The sequence below is a fragment of the Gopherus flavomarginatus genome, chromosome 17, assembly GCF_025201925.1.
Source record: "Gopherus flavomarginatus isolate rGopFla2 chromosome 17, rGopFla2.mat.asm, whole genome shotgun sequence".
NCBI classification, from domain to species: domain Eukaryota; kingdom Metazoa; phylum Chordata; order Testudines; family Testudinidae; genus Gopherus; species Gopherus flavomarginatus.
The window spans coordinates 10,533,866-10,555,460 of record NC_066633.1 but is presented as its reverse complement, the minus strand read 5'-3'; the positions used below and the strand labels follow the sequence as shown (position 1 = coordinate 10,555,460).

Genomic DNA, 21,595 nt, shown 5'->3' with positions numbered 1-21,595 from the left:
GCTGATGGCATGAATGAAAACGTACTTAGTTTGCATTAATATGGTACCTAGGTTCATGTAAACGTAGTCCTCTGTCAAACAGAACTATGTTAATGCGAACTAGGTACCTTTTCATTCATGCCAGCATCATCCATATGGGGCAGTTAGAATGCAACATTTTGGTGCGCTCTGCAATTCATACCTTATAGCCTGCACTGGGGTCCAGCACAGACAAGCCCTTGGAATCTCCGCTGTTGCATTTCAGATGCTGGTACAGGCTGAAGAGGTGGAAGATGCAAGAACGTGCTGGTGTTCAACGAGATGGCTTGTGCTTTGTTAATGAACTCACGGTCTGATGCCGATGCTTCCTTTCCAGACTGGTGTCTCATCTGCTTTCCGCACAATTTACACACAAAAAGCTGCACCTTGTTGCTTCTGCAAACCAGTTTTTCCTCTTAGCTTGCACAGAGGGGGCTGTTTGATTCTCTTTCTCTGCACTCATGGTCAACCAGATTTCATTAAAGCACAAACCAAGAAGCATGAAAGTGACTTTTCCAGGCACCTACCTCCTGCTTCAGTGTCAGCCGAGCCATAATTTCATTGTGATCAATCAGGGTCAGCTCATCTACCTCCTCCTCTAGTGATGATTCCAAAGCATCTGGTGACTTTTGTTGCCTGGGAGAGAGCAAAAGACCATCACGATCATTAATCATATAGATGGAGAAGCAGAGATCCAGGTCACACTGAGCGCACAGAGTCCAGGCCTTCATTAAATGGCCCAGATAATACAGGAAGTCTGAAACTCTCAAAGGCAGAGACACCCCTTGCAAACAAATCTGCATGTCTGGTACTAATACTACAGCTTCTTGCATCCCTGGGAAAGAAGAAAGACTGAGGCTGATAAATGAAATCTTCAGGAACAGAGCGCTTGTCCAGCCAGTTTTCTGGCTATTAAATAGAATTTAACTACAGCATGCATGACTGCACACTTCAGCGTCTCCATGCATTGTCTGCAACATCATCCCTCATGTTATTACAACATGAGAACCAGGGAGCCAAATGATTCTGCAAACTTATTGATGTCGGAAAATAGACCATCCATGGCTGGAGTCTCTCTTTAAGTTAGTTCATAATCTGTTCTGCTGGCAGAGGGCTGAGACGACAAGATCTCTCTCTGTTGGAAGACACGACAGACGTTCTAACTGTTTCTCTTCCTGAGTTATACAGCTACTCCCCTAGCTCCAAGGGGAGGTACTCTTGTTATGTCTTGTACAGATTCCCCCTGCTTGGCTTCCTATAATACTATGTGCGAATCCTTCAGAGACACCTCTACTCCAGGGTTTGACCACCATGTCGTAGTCTGTATTTTCATCAGACACTAAGCTTAGTATGAGAGGAGTTGTGTTGCTTCCTTCATTGCAATGATTAAAACCCTTAAAAGTAACTGTCAACTTCCTTGAGACAGAGACAAAAAACTGTGTGTGTGTGTGTGTGTGTGTTGCCTCTTTGATTATTTAGAATGAGGATTTCAAAATAATGCAGTGCCTGGAAGGGATATAAACCTTCCTGCTTCTGGGCATGGGCTAATCTCTAACTAACAAGGTCAGGAAGAAACTTCCTTTAGGTAGGTAATTCTGTTACTGCCTAATACAGGATTTCTTGCACCTTTCCTCAGAAGTAGCTAGGACTGGACACTGTCAAGACAGGAGACAGGACTGGGCTGACTGTCTGATCCAGCACAGCTGCTCCTACGTAGAGGCTGCATCAAGCACTGTGGGTTTGTTAAATCACCCTGCGCAGCCTGATTTTCCTTGTTAGGTGGGATTTTGTTTCTCATGAGACTGTCTAATGTAATAGGCTAAAAATCTTGACACCACCAAGTTTGCTGAAGGCAGAACACGAACATGTGGCTTGTTTGGCAGTGGGCAGGACTAGAATAGCACTGCTCAGGCATTGCTGTTTTGTGGGGCAGAGGGAGCTGTAATTTCAGGTCAGGCCCACCTCTCACCACCATCTCTGCTTTCCTTCCCAGTGCTGCTGCTGTGCGAAGTGGAGTCTTTGGGGTGGCCGTCTTTGATGGCAGGAGATTCCTAGAAGAGAAAGAAGCTTTTGATCATTATGGGATCCTGCAATCACTGGTCATCCCACACTCACAATCTTGCTGCCTCTAAAGGCCCTTTACTGTAAATTCCTATGGAGGGATTAAATATTGATGCAAATAATGGCAAATGCCAGGAAAAAACAGATGTTAATTAGCCAGGAAATTTGGGAGCATCTCTGGAGACTTTAATGTAATTATTTTTGTTTGCTTTTAAGGTTGTGAAATTATGCTGATAGTTACAAAACACAAGTCAGCTGTTGACCTGGATCTTAACCTTCCTCCCAGACATTTTCATCAGCCCTTGCAGTTGACATGTACTTCACTTCTGCTGAATTAAATGCACTCTGCAAGATAGCTCTAAACTTTTCACTGCAACTCCTCTTCCTCTTCTAATTCCTTCCTAGTTACAGTCCCCCAAATCCCACCTGTCATAATATGTGGATGTAAACTACCCTTCCTTCCTCATCTCTCCCATCAGATGAGGTTATGCAATGATGATCAACTGCTGTGGAAATGATGCTAATGTGTTGGTTTTTTTATTTAAAAAAAAGCAATCTGAACATAAGGCATATAATAGCAGGTATACAGTTCAAAGCAAATAAGGATACACCTTAAATTAGCCATTTATTAAGGAGGAAAATAGCTATGAAAGGTAAATGGGATTATTAAGTTTACAGTGCTGTAGTTGAGAGCTATTTAGCACTATGCTGAGTGATCCTTGGAGGTTCAACATATCAACCTGAGAGGATTCAAACCACCTTTCTAAAAATCAGAATCACCCTAGAAATGTTACTGTCAAGCCTGGGATTTTTATGTATCTGCAAAGTTGTGCTAAGTTACGTATAGAGAGAAATGTTATGAAGTCTTATTTCACTGTTAAGAACTAGCTGGATGAGATGAATGAGGAGGGGGAATTGCCTGATTGTCAGAGGTGCAGACAGAAGGGAAGTGTTAGGAGCCTCGTTACTTGAGATGTTTAAAACTAGATAGGAATAAGTGCTAGATCGTATATTCCAGGGAACAATCCCACTTGGGCAGAGGAGTGGACAAGACAGAACTTCACAGATCTTTTCCTTCGCTATTTTCTACAATGTAACAGGAAGATGATCAGTGGCACTGGAACATTTTTTATAGTAGGGGTGCTGCATCCCCCCCTTACCTGTCTATGCCTCCTAGAGCTGACTCCGGGAATTGGGGGACATGGACAAGGGTAAGGGGCTGAGGCTGGCAGCCAGGACCCTGGACATGGGGCCGGCAACTGGGACCCCAGGCACAGGGCCAGAAATGGATCCCCGCGTAAAACCTGAGGATTCTGCAGCAACCCCCACACCCCTAGTTCCCACGCCTATGAAGATGATACCCTCTGTGATATGATTTACCCTGTCTCTTGTAGGAAACAACTAAGATGAGCCCTGAGCAGAGGAGGAGGAAAGGGTTAATAGACTATATTAATCACTTACTTTGTGTCCCAACGGTGATGAAAAAGGATGGTATTTTATAAACACAAAATTGATTTTAAAAAGCCAAAGCAGTTAAGAGTATTAGCAAAGAACTGGCAGTGCCAAAGATGTTGCACAAGTCAAGACTTGTACCTTTCAGGAAAAAACAAAACAAAACCAAAAAACCCAGCCCTCATGCACACAGCCCTAAACAAACTGCAGAGCACAATGAAGCAGCTTTAAAGGAAAAGCAACCACTATGTTCTTAAAAACGTTCACCCAAAATCTCTGAAGCCAAGCAAGCATCATCTGCTCTCCATCCAAACTGAGATTCCCCTCTAGAGAGAAAAACAAACCAGACAAGCAGAATGGCCCACCACCAAAGCACTGCGTTCAGCAAAACACAGAAGCACCACAATATGCAGGAGAGACTTATAAAAAGCATGTTATGCGCTGCATGAACTCAGCATGCACCAAGCAGCCCCTTCCAGTTTACTTACTCCTTCAGAGTGAGGGAGTTCCCCGTTGCTTTGGCTAGAGGAATACAGATTGACGTATTCACCCTCACCAGCCTCCTCACTGGCGTTTTCACTCTATGGGAGACAGGATGAAAGGAAATGTGTCATGGTGCCCCCGCGCCCAGCACTTAACCCTAACAACATGTGCAAGTGAATATGCCTGGCCCATGCTCTGGCAAGAAAAGATCTCTCCCCACCCACTGGCACTTGGGCTGGGAACCTTTCCTTTTGCACCAATGGAAGACTGCCACAACTGTCTTCTGGCTCTGTACTTTCACTGAGATAATTGCTATTTCCCACTTCACAAGGACTATCCAGAAGGCCAAGAGGTATGGCAATCAGCAGCAGGAGAGCAGCATGGAATGGTATGTGAGAGCCACCATGGAAGCCAACTGTTGGAGATCATAGTGTGCAGCCAAATGCAAATGCAGACTTCAAAGTTATAGTTTAAAACAAAAACACCACAATGGGACCTGCCACAGTAATCATGGCTTGATCTTGCAGCGTAGATAAGACCAGACTGCGTTCCCAAAGCATTCCATATAGCACAGGATTTTAGCATAGCTTGGAAATGTCATTGGAAACACAGCTCAGACCATACCTACGAATGCAAGACAAAACCACATTGGGGGTGGGGCGGGGAGGACGGACTGTGTTGTAGGAAGGTCTCACAAGGAAAATGCAACAGTGTAGTTAGGACTGAAGAATCCGAAAAGCAATTTCTCCTTTGCTTACTTGACAAACCCTGCATTTAGGAAGGTGCTCCCCCTACAGTCAGAACCACCAAACAGGTTTCAGAGTGGTAGCCGTGTTAGTCTGTATCATCAAAAACAACAAGGAGTACTTGTGGCACCTTAAAGACTAAGCCCACGAATGTTTATGCCCAAATAAATTTGTTAGTCTCTAAGATGCCACAAGTCCTCGTTGTTTTGTCAAACCACTAAAGTGCCTGATCTCAGCTTTTTGTGGGGAACAGAAACTCTTGAATTCTAGTCTTTACGGGTAAGTGAAAGAACTGCTTAGTTTAAAAATGTAGCTGCCACGCACAAGCCTCCACAAGGTTAACAGAACTGGAACCTTAAACTAGTGCTGCCCAAACTGATACCATTGTCCAAACAGATCAGACCAATACCTCTGGCTCAGCCAACCACTGCCTGATGCTGCCCATTCAACAGTGTGCACGCTAATCAGCAATGGAGCTCAGGCGTCTGCAGTCAGAAAGGGGTTTAGAGAGGCCCCCAAATCTGTTGCAGATCAGAGAGGACAGTAAGCAGTTATAACGCACTGAGGCCCAGTCCAGAGGCTCATCATTAAGGCAGGGGTGGGAAGCCTAGAGTAGCAGTCACAAAAGCCCGAAGTTCTAGTAACCAGAGTGTGTATGAACCAGAGGTCAAGAACTACTGTCTTAAATAGATTTTTTTTAAAATGCTCTGTCTCTCCCTCCTTTCTTCAAAGTCACACCACAACACTCCTAGGCAGCTACAACTATTTCTTTACCTCTCTCTGTCACCATCAGTTTAATATTTAGGGAGAGTTTCCAACCTGCCTGTTTCTCTCACTACTTGTGAGCTTCACTTTTATATTAAACGATCTCTCTGTCTACACACACACAGAAAATTGCTTTAGCACACACCTGGGGTAAGTGAATATGTGTATTAAAACAAGTGATAGTTCTTTAAAAACACATCCTTGGGTTAAGGTGCATTATCTCTTTGGATATTCTCACCGAAGATGTCTGGAGAGAATCAGTGAAAGAGGTTTCAGAAGGAAGGCAGACAGGAGCATTCTCGTTAAAGCTGCTCTCCTGAGAAGAGGAGTTTGGCACATCCACAGTGCTTGGTGACTGGCTGGCTGTGGTTGGCACCGCTAGGTGAGAGCTCTGAGATTGATGGACAGGTGGAAAAGGCGGGGTGGAGGAAGAAGAGGAGGTAGAAGAAAGAAAAGGAGGAATGCAAGCTTGGTTGTGAGGCACAAAGTCCTGTGAGTAGGACCTAAACACAGATTTGTACTACAGGATGCAAAATGAACAACGCAAAAACAAGGAGGATGGGGAAAATAAAGAGACAGACAAAAGAAAAAGTAATTAGATTAACAGTAGTTTAGCAGTGACAGCACAAGGTATTTCTAACAAAGGCACCTCTTCGTTGAGAGGCAAAACTAAACGGAAACAGCATTATTTTATCATCTACATACAAGAGCTGGAATCGCTAACTGAGACATCTGCCAGATTTTCTCTAGGTAAGGCATGTTCCTTTTAGATTAGCAGGCTGCTCATCTTACTGAAGACAGGGAAAGGGGACAAATGGAGGCCTTTGGTCATTGCTGGAAAGGGAGATTCTGGCTATTTTTGTACAAATAATGACAAAAGCTGCACCCTGCTAATCACGTGAGCCGGTGAAGACACACACAGGCATACAGATACCATGATGATGAGAGAGTTATAAGTACCTAGACAGAGAGAAGTATTCTGTGTGTATATTACTTTTTCAATGGGTTTCCATTGGACATATACTTAAGAGGCTGTTTGCCTCAACTATATAATTTAACAGCTATTGTGAAAATTCTGCTCCGTAGATCTAGAACCACGCAGAACACAGAGGAGAACGTCTAAACATTGTCTTCAAAGTTATGCTGAAAGATAGGTTAAATTACAATCACAGATGCCATTATTCCTTTCCACTTGAGAAGTGCTAATTGCCCTGAGGAGCAATGAACTCTACAATAAAACCAACTCTCATTCATTGGCTCTCAGAGTCTACTGCAGATGAGATGAAAGGAAATACACAGTCTATATGAAACACTGTTGTGCCACACGTCCTTGCTTTCTAGGGTGACCAGATGTCCCAATTTTATAGGAACAGTCCCAATATTTGAGGCTTTTTCCTATATAGGCTCCTATTACATGCCCCACCCCCCATCCTGATTTTTCACACTTGCTATCTGGTCACCCTATTGCTTTCAGACTCCTACCCAGACAGTACTGAATGGGAGTAAGGTGGAGGGAGTACACCATGCCAAGAGAGCTACAAGAAAACCCTCACATATCACTACCTTTGTTACTGGTGAGGAGTGCAGTCAGGATGACTCAAAAGCAGGAATTTAAATGAGGCTAAATCTGATGGTTACTGGCGTATTTTAAAATATGCACAGGAATGTAGCCAAGAAGCCTGAAGGAAGAATCAAGTCATCCAATAAGCTTGGGAGAAGCTGTTGTACATCTTGCTGATGATGGACTTGAATGCACTGCATAAGCAGAGTACTTTGCTATGATTTGCTGAAACCATGCTGGATAGAAATGCTGCTACATTACGAGAAAGGGGCGGGGGGGGAGTGATCTCTCAAAATAATAGATGAGGCATGAACAGATCATAAAAACGAAGTCCGTCACCTGAAGCAGAGTGACAGCATTTGGATGCGTATGTTTCAGTCCTTAGCTTTATTTTTCATCTTGGAAATATTTAAATGTACAATGGCAGTAAAATCTAAATCAAGGAGAAATCAAGACATGCCTCAGGTCAGGGTCTGAGTATTAAAGCGTTACCACTATAAAGTGATAATGAAACAAAATGAAAAGGTCAGTAGCTAGATTTTACCTTACTCCTGAAGTAGTTTCCCCTTCTTGTGTTGTGTGTGGAGCCTGAGCTAGTCTCTCTCTCTGTTTCCAGAGCCTAGACTGAATCGCAAGACAGGACACCACAGACAGGAATACAGGGGGGTGCTTTGGAAACAGAGCTAAAAAGACTAGACCAAAAAAAATAAAAAAGCAGATCTTTCCCACATGCGTGTAGCTAAGAGGAGTCCAGCTCCAGGGCCTGCTATTCTCCCTTCCTGTCCATTTCTTTACAGATGAGCAGGGCTGGCTCTGGGGAGACTGTCAACTTTTGGTGTGGCCTTAGTAATGCTGACAGGTCTAATCTCTATATTTACTTTCAACTGTTTGCATAAAGGCTCCACTTTTATTCGTTTTCACTTGCCTGGCACAAAACGCTAAATCCCTAGGAAGACTCCAGGCTCATGACACCATTCTGGCTCAGCAGACTGATTCTGCCTGCCCTGTCTCCCTGATATTTCATGATCTCACTAGTGTTAGTATTCGGATAATGCCACATGGTCCAGGCTAGTCCTCAGTTAGGAAGGGGAGCAATGTGAATGGGGAGCGTGGACTAGCTACCAAATACCTACAATAAAAGGCAGCTCAGCTGCACTTTTAACATTGTGGTCACAACAATGGAATTTATCTGCTCCAATTAAACCAAATCTTCATCTCAAACATGACCTGTGTCCCTACTAACCTATCTTTATCCTCCTAGGGAGCGTTCTGCAGGATGGACTTCCTGCTGCTACAGGGGACAAGAGATTTATACACTATACAATATATATAACTTTGCACTTACATAATACATTTCATCTGAGGATTTCAAAGAGTTTTGCAAAAGGTAGTTGTTCCCTCTCATTAAACAGACTGGGAGACTGAGCACAAAGAGGACCTAAATGGCTTGACCAGGCTCACAGAGAAAGTTAGCGGTAGGGCTGGGAATAGAAGCCAGGCCTCCTGCCCTTCGATCGCTCTGCTCTAATTACTAGACAACGCTGAACTCAAAATCAGACTCATTTGTTTCTACAGCAGAGGGGGTTTATGAACTAGCATTTCATCTTTGGAGAGGAGCTCCAGAGTTGATTTAGGTCGCAAGTGTAAGGAAATTGGTAGCATAAATCTAATCCATTTTGGCCAGAGCAAAACTTTCATAGTACAGTAAAAGCTGTTTTATCCAGCTTTGGGGGTATGGGGTGTGCTGGTAAGTGAAAAATGCCGGTTAACTAAGAGGGAGGGAATTTGGGTGTGGGAGGGGGCTTGGAGCAGCAGGTTGGGGCACAGGAGGGAGTGTGGGGTGCTGGATCTGGGGGCTGCTCACCTCGGGCGACTTCCTGCAAGCGGTGACCTCTCCCGGCTGCTCCTAGGTGGAGGTGCGTCAGGCGGCCCTGTGTGCTGCCTCCACCCGCAGGTGCCTCCCCCACAGCTCCCACTGGCTGTTTCCCCCAGCCAATGGGAGCTGCGAAGCTAGCACTCAGGGCGGGGCGGGGGAAGCATGCAGAGCCGCCTGCGGCACCTCTGCCTAGGAACAGCCGGGACAGACTGCCACTTGTGCGGAGCCGCCCGAGGCGAGCAGCCCCCAGATCCAGCACCCCAAGTCCCTTCCCCTGCACCCAAACTCTCTCCCAGAGCCCACGCTTCACACCCCCTCCTGTGCCCCAAACCCCTGCCGGCCTCAACCGGACTATAAACCAGAATTTCAACAAAGATCAGAAATGCTGGTCTATAGAGCTTTCCGGTTGGTGAAGTGCCGATAAAACAGCTTTTACTGTACTTGACAAAACTGGCAGGTTTAGCTCAGACCTGATCTAAGTCTGCCACAGAGTTTCTCAACCTTTTTGATATGAGGGATCGGCTTGCTGCCTTCTTAAACAGCGTCAGGGAGCTCTCAGGGACCAGCGCCGGTCCACAGACTGGTCGTTGAGAACCACTGCTCTAGAGGATCAGTATGTGATGACACAATGCCTTGCACTGAGGCAGGATGAACTGGTAGATGTTTCAGGTTGAGACTGAGGCATACCTCAAGGGCTTGTCAAGGAAGCTTGCACCAGTGTCTGTCTCAACCAGTTTAAAACAGGTATTAGTCTCAATTCAAAAGCACTTTAGTGCCCAAACATACCAAAACATTAAATTCAAAAAGTTGGGAGGGATGTGTGTTAATTAATACAAAGTTCTGTACTTAACGGGTCTCTCTTCTCTGTCCTCAATAGTCCCTCAAAATGTAATCTCAAAATGGGGTTTGTAGAAGATGTTACTGTAAAACATGGTATCAAAGAAACACACAAAATCTATTACATGATGTTTACAGGATACAAACAAGAACTCAGCTTGCTATTATGAAGGAAGCAGTGCAGGGGATGCTCTCTAGGCTGCAATTAATTAACCCTGCTACTCTTGCCTAACAATTTTGGGATATTGGGTCTTTTACAAAACAAGCCAGCAAAGCCCCTCCTTTCTGCTACATTTCAGCCTGCCTGTGAGCAGCTCTGGAATTCAAACTATGCAGTCATGCTGGGACAAGAGCCAAGCATGAAGCATACTTTTAAAGGGGGAAAACACCCAGTGTTTGAAATACTGTCCCATATGGTTCCCATTTCTGCTAATCTCCAGCCTAGCACACAGCTGCAGCATGGGCTGCTACAATGACTTCAACAGGGTCTGAGCAGAGGAGATTTCTCCGAGAAACACTGCTGCTCATTTAAAACCATATTGACTCGGAGTGGGGGGAGAGGAGAGTCATTCACTCAATGGAATTGCAACAACAACAAAAATCACAGCTGAGAGTTTATCTTGGAAACTGGTTAGGGCTTGTTGTTCTTCCCATTTCAGAGAGGTTTCTGCAGGGTCAGCAAGACTTTGGCCCTGGCTGCACTGGGACATACTCAAACTCCACAGCTTTGTTTGTTTGTAAGCTGAATACTTCCAAATTAACTTCAGGGAAGCCAGAAAGCATGCAGTGTGCAACCTGAGCCTTTGGGGAAGAGCACTTAACTCTCCACAAACTCATGCCATGCAAATGCCAGGCTGCCTGAGACTAGTACAGCTCCAGCACAGCATTCCAAGAGGTGCTGCCAACTACCAGCACTAGGAAAGTTAGCACCAGTGTGCAACTGCTGTTATTCCCTGAAATGAAGTTCTGGCCGCAGATTTATCTGCTTCTCTCCTCACTAGGCATGGAAGGGTGGCTCTAGAAAGCCAACGTAAGTGAAGTTCTACATACATTCACATGTATATTCAGAAATTGTTTTGGGGAGGCAGTTAAATATTTCTGTGGTCCTCAATTAAATTAGACCAGAGGAGACTATGATGTGTGCTGTGCATAACACAGGTATAAGAAATCCCTCCTCCCCCACTTGTCAGTGCATTCATGTATCATTTGCCATTCTGAAGGCACTACAAAGAGCACTGGGTTTGAGGCAGGAGTGGTCTTATCTCACAAGGGCAGCAGTGAGCAAGCTTGCCCACACCTGAAAGCTTACCTGACACTAAAATCATTTCCACTCAGTGTCTTGTTCTCTGTGACAGGACTTCAGGAATTGCATCACTGAATATTTCCAACTGTTTGCATCAAGGACCATAGCTTTACACAACTAATCTCCTCAGTGTCTCAGGATGTCCCAGCGGTCAGCGTTGCTATAAACATTACCTTGGATTAGCTGGCAGCAGATGAACCCACTGTGCACTTATTGCAGATGTCATGTTGTGCTACTCCTATCGGGGAGGTGTGACTACATACAGCAGCCAGGACACGGTGTTTACAGGTCGATGTTAATTGATTCTGAGACGTAGTCGTCTACATCATAAATACAAAGCTGGACTCAATTAAGCGGCTGACAGAGTATTTATAGCATCAGTAGTCACACACACTGTTCGTGTGCCCAGCAACAGCCTTGTTAATAACCAGGTTGAGTTCCCCTGTCGAGTTTATTCCGACTCCACTCTACACCCACCAGGTCAGCCAGAGCACGGTATATTTAAAATGAGAAGCTGTTACTGATCTGCTGATCCTCTCTGCTACTGCTAATTCCAGACTGCACGGACTACTAGCTAGAACTGGACACCCAGCTTCCAACAGCAGCGTCCCATGTTTAAAGAATACTGGGCGTTATACAAGGCTGCTGTACCCTAGATAGTAAACGCTAAGAAATACTGGAGAGAACTTCTTATCTCATGCTGCAATACCGGACCTCTAGTTACTCTTGCTAATGAGGAAGGAAATGCTCCTGACAGTGAATGGCTCCAGACTCTGCCACAAGTAAGGCAGTGGCCCCTTCTGCTTGAACAGCCTCTGTCCTGGCCATACGACTCACCTCACTCTTTTTAAATGCTGGGGAGTGTAGCAGATGAATGGCTCAAGTTTTCTATTCCCCTGTGTGGGTGGCCTCCAGGCTAAGTTGAGAGAGAACACACACAAGCAAAGCTCTACCTATCTAGCTGGGTTTCTAATATCCCTGCAAGGAAAATACTGGATAAATAAAAATGTTTATAGGCCCCACTGACAGTGCTACAATCCTGGCTTCTCTTTGTAAGCCACAGCAGCAGTCCTATGGTGTTGGTTTCTCTTTGCAAACTCCATCAGCAGTGCTATGGTGCTGATTTCACTTTCGTTGGAAGCTATGAGAACACAATCTCATGCACAGACACAGCATTAATGACTGCACTGTAAATACCACCACCAGACACAGCACATAGCTCTTTAGAACGCAGAGCTTGAGGCCTCTGCACAGGAGAAGAAGAAATAAAACTTCTAGAGTGGAATGGAGTTTATCTAGCAAAAGAGAGCGGCACTTAGCTAGATCTGCTGAGCAAGAGGTATGGTTCCAATTTTATACACAAAACTAAGACACTGGAGGAAGTGGTTTTCACAGGCAAGACACAGTGATGCCAGCATGTCACAGCACTATTAATACCACCATGCAATCCTGCTGTGGGTAGTGGAAATAGAAATAAAAGCAGAAGGAAAACAAAACAGGAAAAGCAAAACAATGCTGAGAGATTGACAGCTGATTATATGCATGCAAAGCTTTTTTCAAAGTAATGAGTCAAATCCCGTTTAAGTCACAAGTGAATTGAACATGATCTAATTCTAGTCCCCAACAGATAATTTTTTGCATCACTGAACCACCATATCACTCTACACAACTGGCAGTCTCTGCTCAGGACTTGAGTAGCAGGGAGTGTTGTAGGTCAGAGGGAGCAGAAGCAATGGAAGGAGCAGGGGGGAAATGTACACTGCATATGCCAGACTCTAAACACTGATAGCTGAGCATACAGTAACACTAAATTTAAAAAAAAGAAAATCAGCTGTTGAGAATTTTCCATGATCTTGCTCAATTTACCAAAGAACTTCTAGAAGTAGTCACAGCTGAGTACTGAACAGCAGTCTTTCCCTAGGGAAACTATTTGCACCGTCCGCAAGAGTTGAGAAGCCAGTTCAGTTTCTAGAAAGATACTTGCAACTTTTCACACTTTTAAAAACAATTAGAGAGGCATGTCATTGCTCCATAGTCAAGGATGAAGACAGTTTTCCATTAGATGTACCTACAAGTACAAGTCTGCTGAACCTGTTGCAATTGCAAACAGACATTTGAGTAATGAAAAACTACCAAGTGGTAATTGGATTTGTTTTAAGTCTTCCTGCACTGTTCAATGGAAAACGTACTGAGACACAGTGGTGTAACTTGTATCTCTGTGGATTTCAGATATGCTCACCATTACTGCTCCTATGCATCATTCTCCAGCTGCCAGGAAGTAATGAGGCTTGAAGTCTGTTATTCAAGACACTAACCCACCCACTTCCAGAATCAACCAAAGAGATGCTGAAATAAAGGACAATACCTATCTCCACAAGAGTGAAGGAGGGTGAACTGCAGGAGGAAGGAAGACTACAGCAATTACCAATTTCCTATTGTACACCTCCTTTTCTACCATCTCACAACAGAAAGCAGCCCAAAAACAAGAGATGGGATTCCTTAATAAGACATTAACCACACTATCTAGTTGAGACTAGTCCCAACAATGCGACTTGTAAACGTGACTCTCCAAAGTGTGGGTAAGACAGTACAGCAATCCTTACGATTTCAACCCATATTACAAACACCACCTCTGTGGGTGGAAGGTCGGACCTGAACCAGAATTGGTGGAAAACAGACTTGTGCCACTCCAGATCTGCCTCTATCCAATAAGAGCCATTACCTCTGCCACAAGTTCCGGCAAAGAGGGGCAAAAGCAACGTTAGTGGTCGACAAAGGCCGATTTTAACCCAATCATGGGAAAATCAGGCCTCTGGAAAATTGTTTCCCTCTGGAATACATTACAAAGTGTAACAGAAAGGGAGAAAAACCCTCAAATTCACTGAAGCCCCAACTAACGTGAGGGCTGGAACTGAAGGGAATTCTTCTCTCCCCAGCAATGCTTCAAAATGGGAACCCTTGGCCAGTTCAAACACACAGCTTCAGTGCTGCTCAGGTAAAAGGGAACTAACTCTCACCCTGGTCACCACAAAACCTTCATTAGTCTGTCTGTGAAAGAAAAAGCCCCTACAAGCTGTAGCCTCCCCATGGTTCCCAGACAGCCAGAATACTGGTTACCAAAGGGCTCACAGGCTGATCTGCATTCCTCCAATGAAAAACAAAATCCAAACTCTAATAGAAGTTAGGAGAGGTCCAGCAGGTTCCTTAAAACACTATAAAACCACCAAAGAAAAGGCAACTCTTTCTACAAATACACAGACCACTACTTCCTGCAAGAGAAAGGTCAGCATTCTCACTGACTTATGGTCTTGGCCCTGTTCTGAAGACTGAGAAATAGACCAGAGTAAAGGCTGGGCCTTAGCCTCTAGGTGAAGAAGCAATATAAAAAATGCCAGCGTCAGTCAGTCACAGTATGCTCCTCAAGGAAGTTCTCTCTCTCCACCAAACACCCAGGGCTCTACTGGAGAGGTACTCGTCAGTGTTCCAGGACGCCCCCTGCAAAAGTGTTGGGGCAGGCACAAAGGTGTTGAGACAGAAAAAAATCCCCAGGCACTGAAGAGATGGCTTCCCTTTCTTGTGAACAAAGCCCCCGCTCTAAATGGTACTGTTTTGGGAGGCTGCAGGCAAGCGAGCATTGGTACAATGAACAGGCATATCATACAGCTGAGATGAAGCAGGAGAAGAGATCCAGAAGGCAATCTGCTGTGAAACTTATTAAGGGGAAGGGCTAATGAAACCCCAATGGCTCTGCAGTGAGGAAGGGAAAAGGGAGACTACAGCATAGCATTCCTCACAATTACAACCAACCAACCTGACCCTGAAACAGCAGGGCATCCCAACCCTGCCTAAAATGCTTATCTGAAAGGTCTGTGTTTGCAAGCCAACTTTCCTTACCATGGTGGGACCGCAAATCATGCAGCCCTGGTGAAAGTGGGAGGAGAACAGGAAAGGGTGGGGGGGAGCAGGTAAGACAGCTTTCACAGAGCAAAGAAGAAGAAAAAGGTTCCATGGTCTGCCGGACAGTTAGAGTACCACTCTCTCCGTCAGCAGCTAGGGCTTATCCTGATTAGGGTCAGAACAGAAGCTCAGACACAGACACATCAGTGGAAGCCTGTGGCTCAGATGTGACCCCTCCTGTACAGTTGAGAAAGTGTTTCAGAAGCTTTGTCCTTTTCCCCTAATGCATTTCAGCATCTGCTCCATCTGCAATCAAATGCTAATATAGAACCAGGTCCAGGAGCAGGGAAGACAGCTGGCTAGATACACTCTTTATATGTGGCTCAGACACCTGCTTGGGTGTCTGTTGCTTTCGTCTCCTTTTCTGTTTATCAGATGAGAAACAGCCGTGAACAAAGAGCAGGGTAATTAGAGCTACGGAGTCCAAGTGCACTCCTTGCTTCCAGGTTAAGGCGCCTCAGACACAGGAGGAAGTGGATAGGTGCTGATGCCTTTATACTGGCCACGAATAAGGATTCTGCTCTGTCAAGACATTGTCTCTGTAGGTTTCAGGATGAAGTGAGGTCCCACAAGGGAGAATTATGCAGGCAAATTCCACAAATTCCTGAAGGAGACTCTACAGGGATCCACTTTTCTTTAGTAACAGAGGATGAATTTAGACAGGGTTAGCAGTGAGACAGCACTGTCAGCGAAGAGACTGAAGCATTGCACAGGAACATTGTGTGAAGTCAAACCTTCACTTGCCTGAAGGCTTGAAGTGTCTGACATCTGTTCTTCTGAACTCATGGGGAAATCAGGCTGCTCACCCAAAGGAACTGAGTGAAAGAGAAACAGGGGCAGCAATGGCCCTCAGGCATACCCTATCTCTTGGCTTACATCACCACTGTCCTCACTTTTCTAAAGAAAAGATTCAATCTGGGTGTTAGGTCAGTTCATGGGCTCTTGCGGTTCTTGTCTAGCCTCCTATTCTGGAATGACATTTTCGATGTAGTGTCCACTCTTCTTCAGGGCACTTGCACAATCATGTTGAAGGCAAACAGCCTTGTATGCCACATAGTTCATAAGGACAATACAAACAGAACCCACACCGCATAATGCTACCAGGGCTGCAAGTCCTAAGAGCAGGCTTACACTTGCACAGATGGGCATTGGTTTGTCTCTCCACGATGGAATAAAAAACCCAAAACGTATTATCCAAACTCTCTGAAAAGCACACTCGTAGAAAAGCTCACAGTAAAAAATGTTCCTCTTATGAGAGTAAGTGGGGAGGATTAGGCCCAGACCGAAGCAGTGCAAGAGATTCTGCCATCCAGAATGGAAAAGAAGCGCCATTAGAGGTGTTTGTATAGCAGGGTAGCAGGGTTAGAACAAAGAATGGCTGGTTGAAGAGAAGTGGTGAATGCACACGTGAGTGGTTACAGAGCAGACGTGGATTTCAAATCGGGAACTACGTTAAGAGGAAAGTCCACTATTAACTAACAAAGGAGGATTTTCATAAAGAAAATGGCTGAAAGAGGTATTTTTTAGACTGGGAAAAGGACTAATGGACAGGATTGCTGTGCTCAAAGGAGTTGGTACAGTGATGCCAAGCCTTTATTTAGCAAGAGACCAAGCTATTCAAAGCAATTCCTTCATGTGGCGCTCCGAGGCCCATGAACTCAAGGTGTAGCTAACTCCTGGGATAGCGGATGATGAGATCTGCAGCTTTCGTGCGGCCTTGCAGCTAAACCCCACAAATTTGTAGAGGGATGTGTATTCCCTTTGGATTTGCATCCTCCTTTCTTTTCCCAGACACAGACACATGAAGAGAAAAACTGCTAACCAAGGCAACTCTTAGAGGATGGCCTGGGCAGGGAGACTGTGATGAATTGCTCACACACTGCTAATGGGCAACCGTTTCATTTCTTTATTAGGTTTGACATCCTGGTATTGATTTAAGAAGGCTCTGCTTCACGTATAGAACAGATAAAGATTAATGTAGGGGGTGGATCATTTTAAGAGACTTGATAATCAGCATTGACTATTTGGCACATAGGAAGCTGATTCTTTAGTTGTCCTGTGTGTGAAAGGTTTGCTGTCCCAAGCATTAAATCCCTGCTGAGACTGGTGGGCAGCCAAGGCTTAATCCTTTAACAGGTTTATTGTTCTTCCAAGTGTTCATTTAAGTGGACTTGCTGTGGCTAAAAAGAGGAAGAAGGAGGGCAAAAGGATGGCAGAGTGAGCAGAACACGGCAACTCACTTGAAAATATTACTACCACAGTTCACTACATTCCTACAGGAAAATGCACGGAAAGAAATGACTGTAGAAGTCCCCTTAGTTAATGTCCATAAATAGATTAACAGAAGGTTTCTAGCACTTCTGTGTCCCCAGCAAAGGGTGTTATCCTGGTAATGATCCAATTCTCTATGCTGTTTCACCTCTTCTCTTTTATTAGGGGGCAGGAAAAACCATGAATGTGAAAATCTGTGCATTGGTGAAAACCACCCTTGCGATATTGACGTGGGTCTGTTGCGAAGCATGTAAAGACATTAATTTTGTAGCTCAGAGACAAAGGGGCACTCAAAATTAAAATCTCATTTCTCCCTGAAAACTTTGTACCTGCTATAGCCACAAGCAACAACTAAGATTACTACAATTCACAGGCACTAGTGAGAAAAAAGGCTACATTCTGCCTTTGACAGCACTTTGTGTAGTCAGTTTCACTGTTTCCCTTGCTCCAGATAGCTAGTTTCTTCCTTACTGGAAAAAAAGGGAGCAGAAAAACCTTTAAAATTAACATCAAGTTAACAGTGTCCATTTAAGGCCAACTAAGATGGTTTTAAAAATAAAACAAACTGTTTATATTTTAACAATCATTAACTGATCATATGTATAGCCTTAAAATTGCTAAAAAGAAGTTTATTTTAAGAGTAAACTGCAAGGATTTTTACCTGCCAAGATCAGGTCTTACAGTGCTGTGTTTTGCCTACAAGAGTCAATTCAAACATAAAGCAGTGCAGGAGTTAAAACGCAGGACTACAAGTCAGAACTTGTAGGTTCTGTTCCTGGTTCTGCCACTTGCTCCATGTGTGACTTAAGAACGTAAGAACGACCCTATTGGGTCAGACCAAGGGGCCATTTAGCCCAGTGTCCAGTCTTCCGACAGTGGCCGGTGCCCCAGAGGGAATGAACTGAACAAGGAATCATCAAGTGATCCATCCCATCGCTCATTCCCAGCTCCTGGCAAACAGAGGCTAGGGACACCATCCCTGCCCATCCTGGCTAATAGCCATTGATGGACCTATCCTCCATGAATTTATCTAGTTCTTTTTTGAACCCTGTTATGGTCTTGGCCTTCACAACATCCTCTAACAAGGAGTTCCACAGATTGGCTGTGAGTTGTGTGAAGAAATACTTCCTTTTATTTGTTTTAAATCTGCTGCCTATTAATTTCATTTGGTGACCCCTAGTTCTTGTGTTATGAGAAGTAGTAAACAACACTTCCTTATCTACTTTCTCTACTTCATGTCATGATTTTATAGACCTCAATCATATCTCCCCTTAGCTGCCTCTTTTCCAAGCTTGAAAGTCCCAGTCTTATTAATCTCTTCTTACACAGAAGTCATTCCATACCCCCAATCATTTTTGTTGCCCTTTTCGGAATATTTTCCAATTCCAATACATCTTTTTTGAGATGGGCAACCACATCTGCACACAATATTCAAGGTGTGGGAGTACCATGGATTTATATAGAGGCAAGTCACTTCACCACTCTCTCATTAAGTATCAGGGGGGTAGCCGTGTTAGAAAATACATCTGTTAGTCTTAAAGGTGCCACAGGACTCTGTTGTCTCTCATTGAATTTCTTTCTCTATTATAAGAGGATTCTAATACTTCCCTATCTCAGGAGTGTAGATATTGGGAGTTTTAATACACTGTGAAGTGCTTTGATACCCATAAGCATAGGGCACAGTGTCATCAACAACTTTTGCAGAAGTGCAGAGCACTAAAGTTGGGTCCTAGTAGCCAAGAAGGTATAATTTTCAAAAAATTTGTTTTAACAATTTTAAGTTAGCCCACATATTGTCTAAGCATTTTGAACCCCCAAGAGTAGTCTGTAACTTATAATACATCTAGATCACCTTTAACAATAGCCTATTTTCAGTTGTTAGTTATAATTCTCATAGTTGTGCAGACAATAGATCACAACCACACAATTTTGTATACATGGAACCTCAGACTGATGAACCATTTGTTGGAACAGCACAGTCAGACTGAAAGGAAACATTAACTTCATTAAAATTAATGTTTATTATTGCTGCTACCTAATTTAAGCAGTTTATCACAAATTTAAACAGTGCACTACAGATGGCCCTTATTTTGATTTAAATCATTCCCTGCTTGCTTTGTGGTCCTCCACCCAAATTGCTCGTGAGGTGCTGTAAAGTATATTCACGCCCCCTTCACTCTTCAGGGTACCGGATATATGTACTGAAGCAAACAAATATCGATCTTGTCTGTGACTACGGATATTTGATAGGAATTAGACAAGGAGAAATGGGAAGGGAGACTGGCTACAGGCTACTTCCTGGAAAAGAGCAAAGAGCCAGGAGCTGTAGATGCTGTTCCATGCACTTGAATGGATCAAATTCAGCCTCTCATTATCGCTCCAAAGGCCAGATGCACAAAGCAGTATTTAATTAACTAGTCCTCATCACTGCATTTATCCGGAGAGGTCAGAGTACTTCATAGTGCCACTGTGCATTGCTATGGGGGATGCACAGCTGAGGGAGTGTGCCATTATTACAGAAGCTAGATCTTCTTCCCTCTTCCCTCACCCCAGCCATAAATACACACAAGACACTCAAACGGACAACCTCCCCTCAAGGCCATTTAATTAGATTCAACTGGGATTTTTCTGACTATTACTGAATGCATTCAAAAGCCCAAATGAGAGCCTCCCAATTTACCTGGTCCTGGGTCAGTAAGCACAGAATGTGTGCAGGAGCATTTTACTAGCACAAAACACACACACGGTAAAGAAGTGCAGTTAGTGACTCACCGAATGCACAGGAAAGGAGCTGTGCCGGTTGAGAAAGGAGTTAGAGACGGACATACTGAGGCCCTGAGTGGCACTGGTGTCCTCGGGGGCGAAGGGCACTTTAGTTTGCTGGACACAGTAGGAGACAGAAGAGAAGGAAGAGGCAGCATAGGAGGCCTGCTGAACAGGAGAGAGAAAGCAAGAGAGGAAACAAAGAAAGCAAGCACAGAACAGGCTATGAATAAAGGGTGAGAAATGCTATTTTTAAAACAATGCATTTAAAGTTGCTTACTACACAAATAGCTACTTGGGCAGTTCATAGGATTCCAAACCCTCATTCTGAGCCAGTCACACTGATGCGTGCTTCTGAGCTCCGAGAGACACTGCAAAAACAATTAAAATCCTCCTCATTTCACAGGTATCTTAAGAACAATCCCCCTCTCAGCTCACTCATGCTAATCTGCTGCTTAGTGCACAAGTGAGCTCTTCTCTACTACCTCTCCCTGCACAGCACAGGCCAGAGAAGCTCAAAGAAGTGGACATCCAGTAGCAGCCACTGCCTAGCAGTGGAATTGGCCCTTACTTCCAGATGTTAGGCAGGCTGTTTCTGTGGATTGTTTACATTGCTAGCCAGCAGCCTGGGAACTTGGGTCTCTGAAGCCTGACAGATGAGTCTTCTCAGGCACCGTGGGGGATCCTGGATCAGGCATAACTTTCACTGTTTTAAGATTTTCATTCAAAACCAAAATTATATCCCAGTTTCACAAGAGGGAAATACTGTAATTTTAAGTATCAAAACATACCACACTGACTATTCTAGTGTACTTGTATGAGGGAGAGTCAGTCATTAAAGATCTGGAGGACGCTAAGCACAATGGCTATTTCTGGCCCTTCTGCACTCCTCAGCTCAGACTCTCTGATTTAAGTACGAATGCATCAGTGATCAGATTTGAAGCTCACAAAGAAAAGATTTTTTCAATTTTATACAGAAGAGTTCATCCAGCAAAACTTGCCTGTGGCTAGAAAGTACCCTGCAGCCACACAATTCGCTTTGGCTGAATCTCTCTGGGCAGCCAGAGCACATCCACTTCAGTCCTTGTTGAATGAGCCATCATCTGCTTGGAGAGTTCAGCATCACCATTTCCCAAACGGATTTATGTGCGGCTGCTTCAGGAAACCTCTGCTTCAGGCAAACCTCAAGCAACACCTTGATGGTATCATCTTGCAAGGAGTAAAAAAAATGCCCAGAAGGCAGAACCATGATCTCTTTGCCAGCCAGATTATTATTAAAGGGCAGTACAGGTGTGGTAGAGCCTAAAGGAAATGCTTTCTTTCTACTGACTTAAATTAGGAAAAGGGGGAGAATTCCCTACTCTAACTACTAGAGTGTTAAATAGCTTATACACCCTTGCTAGAGATCAATATTTTGCATAGCACCTCCCATACCAAAGAATCGGAGTGTACCTTCATAATCCGTCACTGAAATAGGGAGCTGGTGGGATGATGAGTAAATG

General features: G+C 44.3%; 1 protein-coding gene across 9 annotated transcripts in view; it reads right to left on the bottom strand.

Moving 5' to 3' along the window:
• The window catches only part of RAPGEF1 (Rap guanine nucleotide exchange factor 1), a 132,111-nt gene that overhangs the window by 19,363 nt on the left and 91,153 nt on the right, over positions 1 to 21,595 (bottom strand). For 2 of the 9 annotated variants that reach the window (XM_050926608.1, XM_050926611.1), the window contains 5 exons: positions 20,103 to 20,261; positions 5,764 to 6,045; positions 4,020 to 4,112; positions 1,981 to 2,069; positions 546 to 654 (listed from right to left, as the gene is read on the bottom strand). In XM_050926608.1, the coding sequence (XP_050782565.1) occupies positions 546 to 654; positions 1,981 to 2,069; positions 4,020 to 4,112; positions 5,764 to 6,045; positions 20,103 to 20,261 (732 nt within the window). The remainder of the gene's footprint in view (positions 1 to 545; positions 655 to 1,980; positions 2,070 to 4,019; positions 4,113 to 5,763; positions 6,046 to 20,102; positions 20,262 to 21,595) is intronic. The other 7 variants (XM_050926609.1, XM_050926613.1, XM_050926610.1 and 4 more) reach the window with 7 other exon arrangements.